The sequence below is a fragment of the Apodemus sylvaticus genome, chromosome 2 (assembly GCF_947179515.1).
Source record: "Apodemus sylvaticus chromosome 2, mApoSyl1.1, whole genome shotgun sequence".
NCBI classification, from domain to species: Eukaryota; Metazoa; Chordata; class Mammalia; order Rodentia; family Muridae; genus Apodemus; species Apodemus sylvaticus.
Window position 1 is genome coordinate 67175605 of NC_067473.1, and position 18603 is coordinate 67194207.

Genomic DNA, 18603 nt, shown 5'->3' on the forward strand with positions numbered 1-18603 from the left:
CCTGAATTTTTAATCTTAGCCATTCTGACTGGTGTAAGATGAAATCTTAGGGTTGTTTTGATTTGCATTTCCCTAATGACTAATGAAGTGGAGCATTTTTTAAGATGCTTCTCCGCCATCCGAAGTTCTTCAGGTGAGAATTCTTTGTTTAACTCTGTACCCCATTTTTTAATAGGGTTGTTCGGTTTTCTGGAGTCTAACTTCTTGAGTTCTTTATATATATTGGATATTAGCCCTCTATCTGATGTAGGATTGGTGAAGATCTTTTCCCAATTTGTTGGTTGCCGATCTGTCCTCTTGACGGTGTCCTTTGCCTTACAGAAACTCTGTAACCTTATGAGGTCCCATTTGTCAATTCTTGCTCTTAGAGCATACGCCATTGGTGTTCTGTTCAGAAACTTTCTCCCTGTACCGATGTCCTCAAGGGTCTTCCCCAGTTTCTTTTCTATTAGCTTCAGAGTGTCTGGCTTTATGTGGAGGTCCTTGATCCATTTGGATTTGAGCTTAGTACAAGGAGACAAGGATGGATCAATTCGCATTCTTCTGCATGCTGACCTCCAGTTGAACCAGCACCATTTGTTGAAAAGGCTATCTTTTTTCCATTGGATGTTTTCAGCCTCTTTGTCGAGGATCAAGTGGCCATAGGTGTGTGGGTTCATTTCTGGATCTTCAATCCTGTTCCATTGATCCTCCTGCCTGTCACTGTACCAATACCATGCAGTTTTTAACACTATTGCTCTGTAGTATTGCTTGAGGTCAGGGATACTGATTCCCCCAGATTTTCTTTTGTTGCTGAGAATAGTTTTAGCTATCCTGGGTTTTTTGTTGTTCCAGATGAATTTGATAATTGCTCTTTCTAACTCTGTGAAGAATTGAGTTGGGATTTTGATGGGTATTGCATTGAATCTGTATAGTGCTTTAGGCAAAATGGCCATTTTAACTATATTGATTCTACCGATCCATGAGCATGGGAGGTTTTCCCATTTTTTGAGGTCTTCTTCCATTTCCTTCTTCAGAGTCTTGAAGTTCTTGCCATACAGATCTTTCGCATGTTTGGTAAGAGTCACCCCAAGATACTTTATACTGTTTGTGGCTATTGTGAAGGGGGTCATTTCCCTAATTTCTTTCTCAGCCTGCTTATCCTTTGAGTATAGGAAGGCCACTGATTTGCTTGAGTTGATTTTGTAACCTGCCACTTTGCTGAAGTTGTTTATCAGCTGTAGGAGCTCTCTAGTGGAGTTCTTTGGGTCACTTAGGTAGACGATCATGTCGTCTGCAAATAATGATAGTTTGACTTCCTCCTTTCCAATTTGTATCCCTTTGACCTCCTTATGTTGTCGAATTGCCCGAGCTAGTACCTCAAGTACAATATTGAAAAGATAAGGAGAAAGGGGGCAGCCTTGTCTGGTCCCTGATTTCAGTGGGATTGCTTCAAGTTTCTCTCCGTTTAGTTTGATGCTGGCTACCGGTTTGCTGTATATTGCTTTTACTATGTTTAGGTATGGGCCTTGAATTCCTGTTCTCTCCAAGACTTTAAGCATGAAAGGATGCTGAATTTTGTCAAATGCTTTTTCAGCATCCAATGAAATGACCATATGATTTTGTTCTTTGAGTTTGTTTATGTAGTGGATTGTATTGATGGATTTCCGTATATTGAACCAACCCTGCATTCCCGGGATAAAGCCTACTTGATCATGGTGGATGATCGTTTTGATGTGTTCTTGGATTCGGTTGGCAAGAATTTTGTTGAGTATTTTTGCATCGATGTTCATAAGGGAAATTGGTCTGAAGTTCTCTTTCTTTGTTGGATCTTTGTGTGGCTTTGGTATCAGCGTAATTGTGGCTTCGTAGAAGGAATTGGGTAGTGTTCCTTCTGTTTCTATTTTGTGGAATAGTTTGAAGAGTATTGGTGTTAACTCTTCTTTGAAGGTCTGGTAGAATTCTGCACTGAAACCATCTGGTCCTGTGCTTTTTTTGGTTGGAAGACTTTCTATGACTCCTTCTATTTCTTTAGGCTTTATGGGACTGTTTAGATGGTCTAGTTGGTCCTGATTTAATTTTGGTATTTGGTATCTGTCAAGGAAATTGTCCATTTCCTCCAGATTCTCCAGTTGTGTTGAGTACAGGCTCTTGTAGTAGGATCTGATGATTTTTTGGATTTCCTCAGTTTCCGTTGTTATGTCTCCCTTTTCATTTCTAAGTTTGTTAATTTGGATACTTTCTCTGTGCCCTTTGGTCAGTCTGGCTAAGGGTTTATCTATCTTGTTGATTTTCTCAAAGAACCAGCTCCTAGTTTTGTTGATTTTTTGTATGGTTCTCTTTGTTTCTACTTGATTGATTTCGGCCCTGAGTTTGATGATTTCCTGCCTTCTACTCCTCCTGGGTGAAATAGCTTCTTTTTGTTCTAGGGCTTTCAGGTGTGTCATTAAGTTGGTAATGTATGCTCTCTCCATTTTCTTTTTGGAGGCACTCAGGGCTATGAGTTTTCCTCTTAGCACTGCTTTCATTGTGTCCCATAGATTTGGGTATGTTGTGTTTTCATTTTCATTGTGTTCTAAAAAGTCTTTAATTTCTTTCTTTATTTCTTCCTTGACCAAGGTGTCATTGAGTAGAGTATTGTTCAATCTCCACGTGTTTGTGGGTTTTCTGTTGTTTCTGTTGCTATTGAAGACCACTTTTATTCCATAGTGATCAGATAGGAGGCATGGGATTAGTTCTATCTTTTTATATTTGTTGAGGTCTGTCTTGTGACCAATTATATGGTCGATTTTGGAGAAGGTACCATGAGGTGCTGAAAAAAAGGTATATTCTTTTGTTTTAGGATAGAATGTTCTATATATATCAGTTAAATCTAATTGGTCCAAAGCTTCAATTAGTTTCATTGTGTCCTTGTTTAGTTTCTGTTTTCCTGATCGGTCCATTGAGGAAAGTGCAGTGTTGAAGTCACCAACAATTATTGTGTTAGGTGCAATGTGTGCTTTGAGTTTTAATAAAGTTTCTTTTATGAAAGAGGGTGCCCTTGCATTTGGAGCATAGATGTTCAGGATTGAGAGTTCTTCTTGTTGTATTTTTCCTTTGACCAGCAAGAAGTGTCCCTCAGAGTCTCTTTTGATGACTTTGGGTTGAAAGTCAATTTTATCTGATATTAAAATGGCTACTCCAGCTTGTTTCCTGAGACCATTTGCTTGTAAAATTGTCTTCCAGCCTTTTACTCTAAGGTAGTGTTTGTCTTTGACCCTTAGGTGTGTTTCCTGTAAGCAGCAAAATGTAGGGTCCTGTTTACGTATCCAGTCAGTTAGTCTGTGTCTTTTTATTGGGGCATTGAGTCCATTGATGTTAAGAGATATTAAGGAATAGTGATTGTTACTTCCTATCATTTTTGACGTTATTTTTTAAATTTGATTGCTTAACTTATTTGGGTTTGATGAAAGGTTACTATCTTGCTTTTTTCAGGGTGGAGTTTCCCTCCTTGTATTGGTGTTGTCCTCCTATTATCCTTTTTAGGGCTGGGTTTGTGGATAGATATTGGGTGAACTTGGTTTTGTCGTGAAATATCTTAGTTTCTCCATCTATGGTGATTGAGAGTTTTGCTGGATATAGTAGTTTTGGTTGGCATTTGTGTTCTCTTAGAGTCTGCATGAGATCTGCCCAGGACCTTCTAGCCTTCATAGTCTCAGGTGAAAAGTCTGCTGTGATTCTGATAGGTCTTCCTTTATATGTTACTTGGCCTTTTTCTCTTACTGCCTTTAGTATTCTTTCTTTGTTTAGAACATTTGGTGTTTTGATTATTATGTGACGGGAAGTATTTCTGTTCTGGTCCAGTCTGTTTGGAGTTCTGTAGGCTTCTTGTATATTCATGGGCATCTCTCTCTTTAGGTTAGGGAAGTTTTCTTCCATAATTTTATTGAAGATATTTGCTGGCCCTTTAAGTTGTAAATCTTCACTCTCATCTATGCCTATAATCCTTAGGTTTGGTCTTCTCATTGTGTCCTGGATTTCCTGGATATTTTGGGTTACAAGCTTTTTGCACTTTGCATTTTCTTTAACTGTTGAGTCCATGGTTTCTATGGAATCTTCAGCATCTGAGATTCTTTCTTCTATCTCTTGTATTCTGTTGTTGATATTTGCATCTCTGTCCCCTGATTTCTTCCCAAGGCTTTCTATCTCCAAAGTTGTCTCCCTTTGAGTTTTCTTAGTTGTTTCTACTTCTGATTTTAGATCCTGGATGGTTTTGCTTAGCTCCTTCCCTTGCATGTTTGTGTTTTCCTGTAATTCTTTAAGAGATTTTTGTGTTTCCTCTTTCATGAGCTCAGCCTGTTGACCAAAGTTCTCCTGTATTTCTTTAAGAGATTTTTGTGTTTCGTCTTTCATGACCTCAGCCTGTTGAGCAAAGTTCTCCTGTATTTCTTTAAGTGTTTTTTGCATTTCCTCCTTGTTGGCTTTTGTATTCTCCTGGATTTCTTTCAATGATTTTTGTGTTTCCCTTGCAAGGGCTTCTAACTTTTGATCCATTTTCTCCTCAATGACCTTCATGTGTTCCTGTACCAGCATCATGACCAGTGATTTTAAATCCAAATCTTGTTTTACTGGTGTGATGGGGTATCCAGGACTTGCTGGTAGAGGAGAATTTGGTTCAGATGTTGCCATATTGCCTTGATTTCTGTTAGTGACGTTTCTGCGTTTGCCTTTTGCCATCTAGCTCTCACTGGTACAACTTTACTCTCTTAACACAACCTACACAGCATCCTTTTGTCCCATCACTGCCAACAAGAAAAAGTCATGTTGACTAATTTCTAGAGTTCCCCATGTTTACTGGCTGGTTTTGTATGTCAACTTGACACAAGCTGGAGTTAACACAGCCAGCCTCCCTTAAGGAAATTCCTCTGTGAGATCCAGCTCATGCATTTTCTCAATTAGTGATCAAGGGAGGGAGGACCCATTGTGGGTGGTGCCATCCCTGGGTTGCTAGTCCTGAGTTCTATAAGAAAGCAAGCTGAGGAGTGTTCCTCATTCTCCACATTCTCACCAGCACCTGCTTTCGCCTGAGTTTTTGATATTAGCCATTCTGACTGGTGTGAGGTGGATTCTCAAGGTTGTTTTGATTTGCATTTCCCTAATGACTAAGGATGTTGAACATTTCTTAAGATGTTTCTCAGCTACTCTGCATTCCTCAGTTGAGAATTCTTTGTACCCCATTTTTTAATAGGGTTATTTGATTCACTGGAGTCTAACTTCCTGAGTTCTTGTATATATTAGATATTAGCCCTCTGTCGGATGTAGTGTTGGTAGAGATCTTTTTGGGATTGCAAGCTGGTACTACCACTCTGGAAATCAGTTGGTGGTTGCTCAGAAAATGGTACTACCAGAGGACCCAGCTATACCACTCCTAGGCATATACCCAGAAGATTCTCCTACATGTAATAAAGGCACATGCTCCACTATGTTCATAGCAGCCTTAAATTTAATAGCGAGAAACTGGACAGAACCCAGATGTCCCTCAACAGAGGAATGGATACAGAAAATATGGTATATTTGCACAATGGAATACTACTCAGCTATTAAAAACAATGAATTCGTGAAATTCTTAGGAAAATGGATGGAACTAGAAAATATCATCCTGAGTGAGGTAACCCAATCACAAAAGAACACACAATGATAAGTGGGTATTAGCCCAGAAGCTAGAAATATCCAGGATACAATTCACAGACCAAATGAAGCTCAAGCAGAGAATGGCTTGTTGGTCATCAAAGGGAGGAGAGGTCCTTCATCCTAAGAAGGCTGGATGTCGGACAAATCGGCAACCAACAAATTGGGAAAAGATCTTCACCAATCCTACATCAGATAGAGGGCTAATATCCAATATATATAAAGAACTCAAGAAGTTAGACTCCAGAAAACCAAACAACCCTATTAAAAAATGGGGGTACAGAGTTAAACAAAGAATTCTCACCTGAAGAACATCGGATGGCGGAGAAGCATCTTAAAAAAATGCTCAACTTCATTAGTCATTAGGGAAATGCAAATCAAAACAACCCTAAGATTTCATCTTACACCAGTCAGAATGGCTAAGATTAAAAATTCAGGAGACAGCAGGTGTTGGAGAGGGTGTGGAGAAAGAGGAACACTCCTCCACTGCTGGTGGGGTTGCAAATTGGTACAACCACTCTGGAAATCAGTCTGGCGGTTCCTCCGAAAACTGGGCACCTCACTTCCAGAAGATCCTGCTATACCACTCCTGGGCATATACCCAGAAGACTCCCCACCATGTAATAAGGATACATGTTCTACTATGTTCATAGCAGCCCTATTTATAATTGCCAGATGCTGGAAAGAACCCAGGTATCCCTCAACAGAAGAGTGGATGCAAAAAATGTGGTATATCTACACAATGGAGTACGATTCAGCCATTAGAAACAATGAATTCATGAAATTCTTAGGGAAATGGATGGACCAAGAGAACATCATACTAAGTGAGGTAACCCAGACCCAAAAGATGAATAATGTTATGCACTCACTAATAAGTGGATATTAACCTAGAAACCTGGATTACCCAAAACATAATCTACACATCAAATGAGGTACAAGAAGAAAGGAAGAGTGGCCCCTTGTTCTGCAAAGACTCAATGAAGCAGTATTCAGCAAAAGCAGAACGGGGAAGTGGGAAGGGGTCGGTGGGAGGACAGGGGGAGAGAAGGGGGCTTACGGGACTTTCTGGGAGTGGGGGGGGGGGCTAGGAAAGGGGAGATCATTTGAAATGTAAATAAAAATATATCGAATAAAAAAAGATTTATCAAAAATAAAATAAAATAAAATAAAATACATTATGTTAAAAAAAAAAAAAGGCTGGATATCCCAGTATAGGGGAATGCCAGGGTAGGGAAGAGGGAGTGGGTAGGTTGGTGAGTAGTGGGAGAAGAAGGGGGATGGGATAGTGTTTTTGGAGGGGAAATCAGGAAATGGCATAACATTTGAAATGTAAATAAAGAAAATATCTAATAAAAAAAGAAAAAAGAGAAAGAAAGAAAGAAAAAGAAAGAGAGAGAGGGAGAGAGAGTAAGGGAGGGAGGGAGAGAGAGAAACTTATGTCAGTAAGTTGGGAGATGGGAAGAATCTTTGGAAAATCAAAATATATTATATTTTTTCAATAAATAAAAAATTTATATAGAAATAAAGAAATAAATAATTCAGAGATAGCAACATCAATAATTAATTAGCATGCTGTTTCAGCTCAACTTGCTACTAATAAGTCTCACACATGGCCTAGTAAAGGGTTGTACATGGGAATTTATTTTAATGATAAATGAATGGATAATTTTCCTATTTTGTTAACTCACAAGTATTAGGAAAGAACAATATTTTAGCTTTTCTTGATGATCTGGGGTAACAAAGAATACTGGCATGCAAACATTCCAGAGAATTTTTGATGTCTTTCTCTCAATCCTTCCCCTCTTTCCATTCTCTCTCTCTCTCTCTCTCTCTCTCTCTTTAATAAGATGGCTCTGACACTGAATCACTAGTTTTTTGTTTTTCTTTTATTGTTTATATTTTTAATATTTTTATTTTCTATATTCTTTGTTTACATTCCAAATTATTTCCCCTTTCCCGGATCCCCCCTCCTCATATGTCTCATAAACATTCTTCTCTCTATCCATGCTCCAATCACCTCCCTCCTTTTTTTCTCTGTCCTTATATTCCCCTCCAATGCTAGATCAATCCTTTCCAGGATTAGGACCTTCTCCATACATCTTCATGGGAGTCATTTGTTATGCAATTTGTGCCTTCGGTATTCAGGGCTTCTGGGCTAATTAATATCTACTTATCAGAGATTGCATTCCATGTGTATTCTTTTGTGATTGGGTTACCTCACTTAGGATGTTATTTTCCAGATCAAACCATTTGACTAAAAATTTTGTGAATTCATTGTTTCTAATTGCTGAGTAGTATTCCATTGTGTAAAAATAACACATTTTCTGTATCCATTCCTCCTTTGAGAGGCATCTGGGTTCTTTCCAGCTTCTGGCTATTAAAAATAAGGCTGCTATGACCACAATGGAGCATGTGTCTTTATTGCATGCCATGGAATCCTTTGGGTATATGCCCAGGAGAGGTATAGCAGGGTCCTCTGGAAGTCTCATGTCCAGTTTTCTGAGGAACCTCCAGACTGATTTCCACGGTGGTTGTACCATCTTACAGCCCCACCAGCAGTGGAGGAGTGTTCCTCTTTCTCCGCATCCTCGCCAAAACCTGCTGTCGCCTGAGTTTTTGACCTTAGCCATTCTGACTGGTGTAAGATGAAATCTCAGGGTTGTTTTGATCTGCATTTCCCTAATGACTAATGATGTTGAGAACTTCTTAAGGTGCCTCTCATCCATCCGAATTTCTTCAGGTGAAAATTCTTTGTTAAGATCTGTACCCCATTTTTTAATAGGGTTATTTGGTTCCCTGGGGTCTAACTTCTTGAGTTCTTTGTATATATTGGATATTAGCACTCTATCAGATGTGGGGTTGGTGAATTTCCTTTCCCAATTTGATGGTTGCCGTTTTGTCCTTTTAACAGTGTCCTTTGCCTTACATAAACTTTGTAATTTTATGAGGTCCCATTTGTCAATTCTTGATCTTAGAGCATAAGGTATTGGTGATCTGTTCAGGAACTTTTCCCGTGTGCCCATGTCCTCAAGGGTCTTCTCCAGTTTCTTTTCTATTAGTTTCAGTGTGTCTAGTTTTACATGGAGGTCCTTGATCCACTTGGAGTGAAGTTTAGTACATGGAGATAAGAATGGATCAATTCGCATTCTTCTGCATGCTGACCTCCAATTGAACCACACCATTTGTTGAAAAGGCTATCTTTTTTCCACTGGATGTTTTTGGCTCCTTTGTCGAAGATCAAGTGACCATAGGTGCGTGGATTCATTTCTGGATCTTCAATTTTATTCCATTGGTCCACTTGTCTGTCACTGTGCAAATACCATGCAGTTTTTAACACTATTGCTCTGTAGTATTGCTTGAAGTCAGGGATACTGATTCCCCCAGAATTTCTTTTGTTGTTGAGAATAGTTTTAGCTATCCTGGGTTTTTTGTTATTCCAGATGAATTTGAGAATTGCTCTTTCTAACTCTGTGAAGAACTGAGTTGGGATTTTGATGGGGATTGCGTTGAATCTGTAGATCACTTTTGGCAAGATGCCCATTTTAACTATATTAATCCTACCAATCCATGAGCATGGCAGATTTTTCCATTTTCTGAGATCTTCTTCGATTTCCTTCTTCAGAGACCTGAAGTTCTTGTCATATAGATCTTTCACTTGTTCGGTTAGAGTCACACCAAGATACTTTATATTGGTTGTGGCTATTTTCAAGGGTGTCATTTCCCTAACTTCTTTCTCAGCCTGCTTATCCTTTGAGTATAGGAAGGCAACTGATTTGTTTGAGTTGATTTTATAACCAGCCACTTTGCTGAAGTTGTTTATCAGCTGTAGGAGTTCTCTAGTGGAGGTTTTTGGGTCACTTAAGTAGACTAACATGTCATCTGCAAATAGTGATAATTTGACTTCTTCTCTTCCAATTTGTATCCCCTTGACCTCCTTATGTTGTCTAATTGCTCTAGCTAGAACTTCAAGTACTATATTGAAAAGATATGGAGAGAGAGGACAGCCTTGTCTAGTCCATGATTTTAGTTGGATTGCTTCAAGTTTCTCTCCATTTAGTTTGATGTTGGCTAACGGTTTGCTGTATATTGCTTTAATTATGTTTAGGTATGGGCCTTGAATTCCTGTTCTTTCCAAGACTTTTAGCATAAAAGGATGCTGAATTTTGTCAAATGATTTTTGCATATAATAAGATGATCATATGGTTTTTTTCTTTGAGTTTGTTTATGTAGCGGATAGCATTGATGGATTTCCTTATATTGAACCATCCCTTCATCCCTGGGATGAAGCCTACTTGATCAGTGGATGATCGTTTTTTATGTGTTCCTGGATTCGGTTGGCAAGAATTTTATTAAGTATTTTTGTATCAATATTCATAAGAGAAATTGGCCTGAAGTTCTCTTTCTTTGTTGGATCTTTGTGTGGTTTTGGTATCAGCGTAATTATGGCTTCATAGAACGAGTTGGGTAGAGTTTCTTCTGTTTCTATTTTGTGGAATAGTTTGAAGAGTATTGGTGTTAGGTCTTCTATGAAGGTCTGATAGAATTCTGCACTGAAGCCATCTGGTCCTGTGCTTTTTTTGGTTGGGAGACTTTCTATGACCCTTTTTATTTCTTCGGGTGTTATGGGACTGTTTAGATGATCTGTTTGATCCTGATTTATTTTTGGTGTCGGAAATCTGTCTAGGAAACTGTCCATTTCCTCCAGATTCTCCAGTTTTGTTGAGTATAGGCTTTTGTAGTAGGATCTAAAGATTTTTTAAATTTTCTCAGTTTCTGTTATTATATCTCCCTTTTTATTTCTAAGTTTGTTAATCTGGATACTGTCTTTGTGACCTTTGGTTAGTCTGGCTAAGGGTTTATCTATCTTGTTGATTTTCTCAAAGAACCAGCTCCTGGTTTTGTTGATTCTTTGTATGGTTTTCTTTGTTTCTACTTGATTGATTTCGGCCCTGAGTTTGATGATTTTCTGCCTTCTACTCCTCCTCGGTGAAATAGCTTCTTTTTGTTCTAGGGCTTTCAGGTGTGTCATTAAGCTGGTAGTGAATATCTCCATTTTCTTTTTGGAGGCACTCAGGGCTATGAGTTTTCCTCTTAGCACTGCTTTCATTGTGTCCCATAGATTTGGGTATGTTGTGTCTTCATTTTCATTAAGTTTGAAAAAGTCTTTAATTTCTTTCTTTATTTCTTCCTTGACCAAGGTGTCATTGAATAGAATATTGTTCAGTTTCCACGTGTATGCGGGGTTTTCTGTTGTTTTTGTTGCTATTGAAGACCACTTTTACTCCATAGTGATCTGATAGGAGGCATGGGATTATTTCGATCTTATATTTGTTGAGGTCTGTCTTGTGACCAATTTTATGGTCGATTTTGGAGAAGGTACCATGAGGTGCTGAGAAAACGGTATATTCTTTTGCTTTAGAATAGAATATTCTATATATATATATCTGTTAAATCTAATTGGTTCAAAGCTTCAATTAGTTTCACTGTGTCCCTGTTCAGTTTCTGTTTTCCTGATCGGTCCATTGAGGAAATGCAGTGTTGAATTCACCCTCAATTATTGTGTTAGGTGCAATGTGTGCTTTGAGCTTTAATAAAGTTTCTTTTATGAAAGAGGGTGCCCTTGCATTTGGAGCATAGATGTTCAGGATTGAGAGTTCTTGTTGTATTTTTCCTTTGACCAGCAAGAAGTGCCCCTCAGAGTCTCTTTTGATGACTTTGGGTTGAAAGTCAATTTTATATTAGAATGGCTACTCCAGCTTGTTTCCTGAGACCATTTGCTTGTAAAATTGTCTTCCAGCTTTTTACTCTAAGGTAGTGTTTGTCTTTGACCCTGAGGTGTGTTTCCTGTATGCAGCAAAATGTAGGGTCCTGTTTACGTATCCAGTCGGTTAGTCTATGTCTTTTTATTGGGGCATTGAGTCCATTGGTGTTAAGAGATATTAAGAAATAGTGATTATTACTTCCTGTCATTTTAATGTTATTTTTTAAATTTGATTGGTTAACTTCTTTTGGGTTTGATGAAAGAAGGTTACTCTCTTGCTTTTTCCAGGGTGAAGTTTTCCTCCCTGTATTGCTGTCTTCCTCCTATTATCCTTTGTAGGGCTGGGTTTGTGGATAGATAATGGGTAAACTTGATTTTGTCATGGAATATCTTAGTTTCTCCATCTATGGTGATTGAGAGTTTTGCTGGGTATAGTAGTTTTGGCTGGCATTTCTGTTCTCTTAGAGTCTGCATGAGATCTGCCCAGGATCTTCTAGCTTTCATAGTCTCAGGTGAGAAGTCTGGTGTTATTCTGATAGGTCTTCCTTTATATGTTACTTGGCCTTTTTCTCTTACTGCCTTTAATATTCTTTCTTTGTTTAGTACATTTGGTGTTTTGATTATTATGTGATGGGAGGTATTTCTGGTTCAGTCTGTTTGGAGTTCTGTAGGCTTCTTGTATATTCATGGGCATCTCTCTCGTTAGGTTAGGGAAGTTTTCTTCTATAATTTTATTGAAGATATTTGCTGGTCCCTTAAGTTGTAAATATTCACTCTCATCTATGCCTATAATCCTTAGGTTTGGTCTCCTCATTGTGCCCTGGATTTCCTGGATGTTTTGGGTTACAAGCTTTTTGCATTTTGCATTTTCTTTAACTGTTGAGTCCATGATTTCTATGGTATCTTCAGCATCTGAGATTCTTTCTTCTATCTCTTGTATTCTGTTGTTGATATTTGCATCTATGTCCCCTGATTTCTTCCCAAGGTTTTCTATCTCCAAAGTTGTCTCCCTTTGAGTTTTCTTAGTTGTTTCTACTTCTGATTTTAGATCCTGGATGGTTTTGCTTAGCTCCTTCACTTGCTTGTTTGTGCTTTCCTGTAATTCTTTAAGAGATTTTTGTGTTTCCTCTCTCACGACCTCAGCCTGTTGACCAAAGTTCTCCTGTATTTCTTTAAGTGATTTTTGTGTTTCCTCCTTATTGACTTTTGTATTCTCCTGAATTTCTTTCAATGATTTTTGTGTTTCCCTTGCAAGGGCTTCTAACTTTTGATCAATTTTCTCCTGAATTTCTTTAAGTATGTCCTTCATGTGTTCCTGTACCAGCATCATGACCAGTGATTTTAAATCCAAATCTTGTTTTTTCTGGTGTGATGGGGTATCCAGGACTTGCTGTTAAAGGAGAATTGGGTTCAGATGCTGCCATATTGCCTTGATTTCTGTTAGTGATGTTCCTGCGTTTGCCTTTTGCCATCTAGTTCTCACTAGTGTTAGTTGGTCTTATCAATGCTGGACTCACCAGTGCAAGCTGCCTCTTCTCAGGTGGCCTCTGGTGAACAGCTGATCTCCTGCACTGCCTGGAGACAGGGTGCTGCGGCCCAGGCTGTTCAGATCCAGAAACAGACACCCGAAGGCTCCCGCTGGGGCCTGCTGGACTCACCAGAGCACACTGACTCCTCCCAGCCGACCTCCCGGGTGCCCCTCTGGCCTCTTGCAGGACCTGGAGATGTTTTGTTGCAGCCCAGGCTGTTCTGGATCCTGAAGGATCTGAAGGCTCCTGCCAGAGGTTTCAGGACTGGAACCTAAGGTCAGTGCCAAGGGAGCAATCTGTGTGCTCCCAGTCTGCCTCTGGGTGCACACCAGGCCTCTTGCACTTCCTGGAGACCAAGTGCTGTGGCCCAGGCTCTTCAGATCCCGAAGCAGACACCTGAAGCCTCCTACCAGGGCCTGCTGGACTCACCACAGCACACTGACTCCTACCAGCTGACCTCCCGGGTACCCCTCTGGCCTTTTGCAGCCCTGGAGATGTGGCGTTGCAGCCCAGGCTGTTCTGGATCCCAAAGCGGAGATCTGAAGGCTCTATTCTCTCTTGTTTTAGGGTTTTATTCCAGTGAAGTAACACCATGACTATGGGAACTCTTATAAAAAAATTAATTGGGGCTGGCTTACAGCTTCAGAGATTTAGTTCATTATCATCATGGCGGAAGGCATGGCAACATGCGGGCAGACATGGTGCTGGAGAAGAGAGTTCTACAACTTGATCAGCAGGTAGGAGACTGCAAAGGAGACTGAATTCCACACTGCGTAGAGCTTTAGCTTAAGAGACTTTAAAGCCTGTCCTCACAGTGACACATTTCCTCTAACAAGGCCACACATCCTAATAGTGCCCCTCCCTATGAGGCAAACAGTTAAACACTTGAACCTATAGGGCCATACCTATGTATATCACCACATTCCACTCTCTGGTCTCCATAGTCTTGTAGCCATAACACAATGCAAAATGCCTTTAGTCTGACATCAAAAGTCCCCAGTCTATCACAGCCTCAACCACGTTTAGCAGTCTGAAGGTAGGACTATCTTCTGAGATTTATGTGATCTCTTTACTGTAATCTCCTGTGAAATCAAATAAAAGTACAGTTTACATTCTTTCCACGTATCATATAGCACAGGATATACATTACCATTCCAAAAGATAAGGAACCGTGCATAATGAGGAAATACTGGACCAAAGCAAGATCAAAAATCAGCTGAGCAAACTGCAATCTCTGGGTCTCCATGTCTGATGTCAAAATGCTCTTCAAATCTCCAGCTCCTTTCAGCTTTGTTCACTGCAACACACTTCCTACTTTTGGGCTGCTAGCAGCAGTCCTCAGCAGCTATTCTGTGACTCTGGCATGTATAACATCTTGGGGTCTCCAAGGCAATCTGGGCTTCACCTTGACAGCTTCATGTAATGGCCTCTCTAGGCCTCCATTCAGGGACCCCATGGACACATGCCCAGCCTCAGCAGCTTTCGTTAGTCATGGAGGGAGATTCTATAACCCCTTTCTTCCAGCCTACAATCTAAAGCCAGAACCATGTGGCCAACACTGCCAAGTTCTGCTACTTGCTGGGCCTGGAGCACAGCCCCATCACTCAATTACATCTTTACCAGCTTTCTGTTTTCCACGGTTTCCTCCACAACCTCAGCTTGGCTGTTCTGTAACTTGCTCTGTAGTCTCTAGGCTGATCTTGAACTCAGAGATCTGTGTGGCTCTGTCTCCTGAATGCTAGGATTAAAGGTTAATTCCACTATGCCTGGACTTTAGCTTTTCTTTAATTTCTTTTCACAAGATGGAAGATTAGGTGGGTGGGATCTTGCCCTGATTTGACCACTCCCTTAATTCTATTTAATATCTTTAATCTGTTTATCTCCACAAATACAAGAGTTTGCTCCATACTACTTCCTGGTGGTGCTCCTTTAATCCTTGAACTATAAATTTTGCATTTTTTGTTTTACAGCTTGCAACATTTTGTGAGGTGTTGATCCTTTTTTTCTGTTTCCCAATAATTCTTTGATAATAACAGCAAACACTCTTCTAAGTGTGTCACAAATATTGAATCATTTGCTCATCATGATAAGCATCTGCAGTATTTCTCCTCCTTCAAGTTACATATAAGAGATAAACATCTGCTTTATTATACTCTGCATTCCTTAAAATGAATTACTTCATTTCAGTCTTTGTGTAAAGAAATATTTTAAAGCCAGGTGGTGGTGTCCCACGCCTTTAATCCCAGCACTTGGGAGGCAGGGGCAGGAGGATCTCTGAGTTCGAGGCCAGCCTGGTCTACAGAATGAGTTCCAGGACAGTCAGGGCTACAAAGAGAAACCCTGTCTTAAAAAAGAAAGAAAGAAAGAAAGAAAAAGAAAAAAGAAAAAAGGAAATATTTTAAAACATGAAGACCTAGGGCTGAACCATACTCAACTAGAAAAAAGTCACCAAAGTGATTCCTAATGATATTCTGCTATTCTCATAGATAGGTGCTTTGTCCAGTCTTGTAGAGGCTTCCTCCAGCAGCAGTTGGGCATGAGTGTGGAGACCTACATTTGGACTTTATGCAGAGAGAGAGTCTAAATTGGATGACATTAGCAGGTCGTTCAACTAGGAGACTGGGAAACCTAATGAAAGAGGGTGTGAAAAGATTGTAGAAAACAGAGAGGATATAGAACCTGGCCCACTGAATCAATTCGCATGGTGCATATGGGCTCAGAGACCGAAGAGGCAAGTATGGGGCTGAATGGATCCGCACCAGGTTCTCTATGTATGTTATGACTTCTAGGTAGCTTTGTGTGTGTAGTGTGCAGTGTGTGTGTGTGTGTGTGTGTGTGTGTGTGTGTACGTACAGTGTGTCTGATCTTTTTCCTCCTATTGCACCTCCTTGTTGAGGCATGGTGGCGAAATGGCTTTTGCCTTGTCTTAATTGTAACTTGTTCTGTCCGGTTTTTCTGTAGTTACTTAGAGGTCTGCTCTTTTCTGAAGAAGAAACAGAGGGGAAGTAGAGGGAGGAGAGACTCTCGTTGGGATGTATTGTATGAAAGATGGATCTATTTTCAATATCTTAAAAAAAGGAAGTAAAACTAGTGGGTCAAAGAAGAGAACTATTGCCAGAAACCAGGATGTAGGAGACAAAACTACCCTGAGATAGAACTGCTGAAGAAAACATCTGAGAGTAGTCAAGTGACATTTTATTGTTAAAAAGTTTTTTTTTGCTAGTGAAGTTGAAGTTTAAGAAAAAATATTTTCATGAAGTAGCCTTCTGAATTGAGTATTTATGTTTATTTCTTATTTGGGGGGATAGGAATCAATACTATAATAATTAACATTAGCTGTTTATTTGTTGAAATTCTATTTTTTATCATCTGCTTTACATTTACATATGCATAAATATACATATATACACATTATGTCAAATTAATTTTCTGTGCAGGATCCCTGAACCAGCTTCCATTGCCTCCCACACAGGAGGTGGGAGCTGATTCTCACTTATGTCTGTCCCACTGCACCCAAGCTATTACACAACGACTAAGGGAGTGCAGCAGCTCACAGCACAGACCCTTCAGCATTGCTGAGATCCTTCTCAGCATGCCTCAGCCATTGCTAAGCAGTTTTGCTTGGTACCTTCTCCATCCTTCTCTTCTGGCTAACACCTACTAATCTTCTAGTATTCCAGGTAGCCACCTATTGCCCCAAGAAACTGTCTGTAACAACTCCACTCAGCTTTGACAAATCTAGCATGATTAGGTGGTCTCCAAGCTACTCTCTCCATATGCTATTACTCTTCACATCTGTCCTTCCAACCACAGGCACCATGCAAGCCAGTCACTGACTTGTATAGGCCTGAGAATTATGGGGAAAACTTGGCAGGGATCAAAGGAAGCACTCAATGTAGATCCAGATTTTTCCACTTCTTGATAATCCTCCAGGAAGGAATGAAGGACACAGTCACCACAGTGTCTGTCTCTCTTCTCTTGCAGTTTTCAAGTTCTCTTTCCTGAATCTTAACCTTGAATTCCCAGGAGCCTTTCCAGGTGCATTTTGGCCTCTGGCTCAAAGTGACCCTGATCCACGGAGCCCGAGGACTCTGTGAATGGCAGAAGTAATCTCACGGTTGCGCAGGCTGTAGATAAGAGGGTATAGAAGTGGTGTGACGTTGGTATAAACCAGCGCTAGTGTGCGATCCAGTCGCGGGGAGTAACTGGACTTTGGCCGCACATACATGAAGGTGGCACAACCATAATGCAGGAAGGTGACTGCCAGGTGTGAGGCGCAGGTAGAGGCAGCCTTGCGTCTGCCTCCACCACCATGCAGGCGGCGCAGGGCAGAAGCAATGGCCACATAGGAGGTCAGAATGAGCATTGAGGGCAGCAACAGCAGCACCAGGCAGGCTCCTAGCAAGGGTAGCTCATCCACGTAGCTCCGTGTGCAGGCCAGGTGCAGCAGTGCGGTGATGTCGCAGAAGAAATGCACCAGCAGGCGGGAACCACAGAAAGGCAGGTGGAACACTGCGACCGTTAGCCCCACGGATACAGCTAATCCCCCAAGGCAGCAGGCCAGGGCCAGGCGTGCACATAGACCTGGGGTCACTATAGATGCATAGCGCAGTGGGTGGCAGATGGCCACGTAGCGGTCATAGGCCATGGCTGCCAACAGGAAGCACTCAGCTCCACCCAGTGCCACAAACATCTGCATCTGGACAGCGCAGCCCAGGAAGGAGATGGGGCTGCCCCTGCCATGGCCAGGCATGCTCAGGTCAGCAAGAGAACGGGGCACCACCACCAGCGTGTAGCAGAGTTCAATGGCTGACAACTGGCAAAGGAAGAGCAGCATGGGTGGCCTGCTGGGCACGGAGATCACAGCCACCAGGATGAGCAGGTTACCACTCAAAGTAGCCAGGTGCACAGCCAGCAGCACCAGGAAGAGAAGGGGCCTCAGATGCGGAAACTCAAAAAAGCCTTGAAGGAGAAAGCCACGGGGTATGGTGCTATTGCTAGGGCTGTCCATGCATTGGAGTCAGGCGGCACCTGTGGGAGAGAAGCAGAGGAAGGGTGAGTCTGTGGCCATGGCCTTTCTGACATCTGAGAAAGGGTTACTTGGAAGTTAGAACAGAATAGGGAGGGGTGGCTTCAAAAATGATCCATGATTCATTACTGGTCCCTCTTTCCTACCACATCTCCAGATGGATACCTTACAAATTAGTGCAGCTTTTTCTGTCTTCCACACTAGAATCCAAAGTAGCTGCTTTCTCAAATTTTAGTTTCCAGAAAAGTCCTGATTCCCAGAGGAGCATTTGGTCTTAGATCACATCATTTCTGACTTCCACACAGAGTCAAGCACTGGCCACACTGGAGTTATTTGATGGGCTCTATATGGCCATAGGTCTTAGACTTCAAGGTCCTCTAAAGCAGGAAATGAGTCCTTCCTCTCTACTGCTCCATCTGCTTCCTTAGCTAACTCTGTCATTCTGAACTGCCTTCTGAGGTTTGTCATGGAGTCACAACATATATACATATATATGGGTCTTCTAGACCATCTCAAGCAACTTATTTTTAAAGAGAAAGATATAACTGAGTTGGGTTTGGGGCTGGAAATACAGACTTTAACTTCTCAGAGAAATTAATGAAAAGAAAGAAAGAGGAAAAAAACCAGAAAATGAATTC

General features: G+C 40.9%; 1 protein-coding gene across 1 annotated transcript; it reads right to left on the minus strand.

Moving 5' to 3' along the window:
- Positions 1-16811: 16811 nt before the first annotated feature.
- Positions 16812-17947, minus strand: LOC127677412 (olfactory receptor 10AC1). The gene has a single exon (XM_052172496.1). The coding sequence runs from the start codon at positions 17945-17947 to the stop codon at positions 16994-16996; it is 954 nt and encodes a 317-aa protein (XP_052028456.1). The 3' UTR covers positions 16812-16993.
- Positions 17948-18603: the final 656 nt, after the last annotated feature.

Excerpts from the sequence above, each read along its gene's own strand:
- LOC127677412 (XM_052172496.1), bottom strand. The coding sequence starts at position 17,947 with ATGGACAGCCCTAGCAATAGCACCATACCCCGTGGCTTTCTCCTTCAA.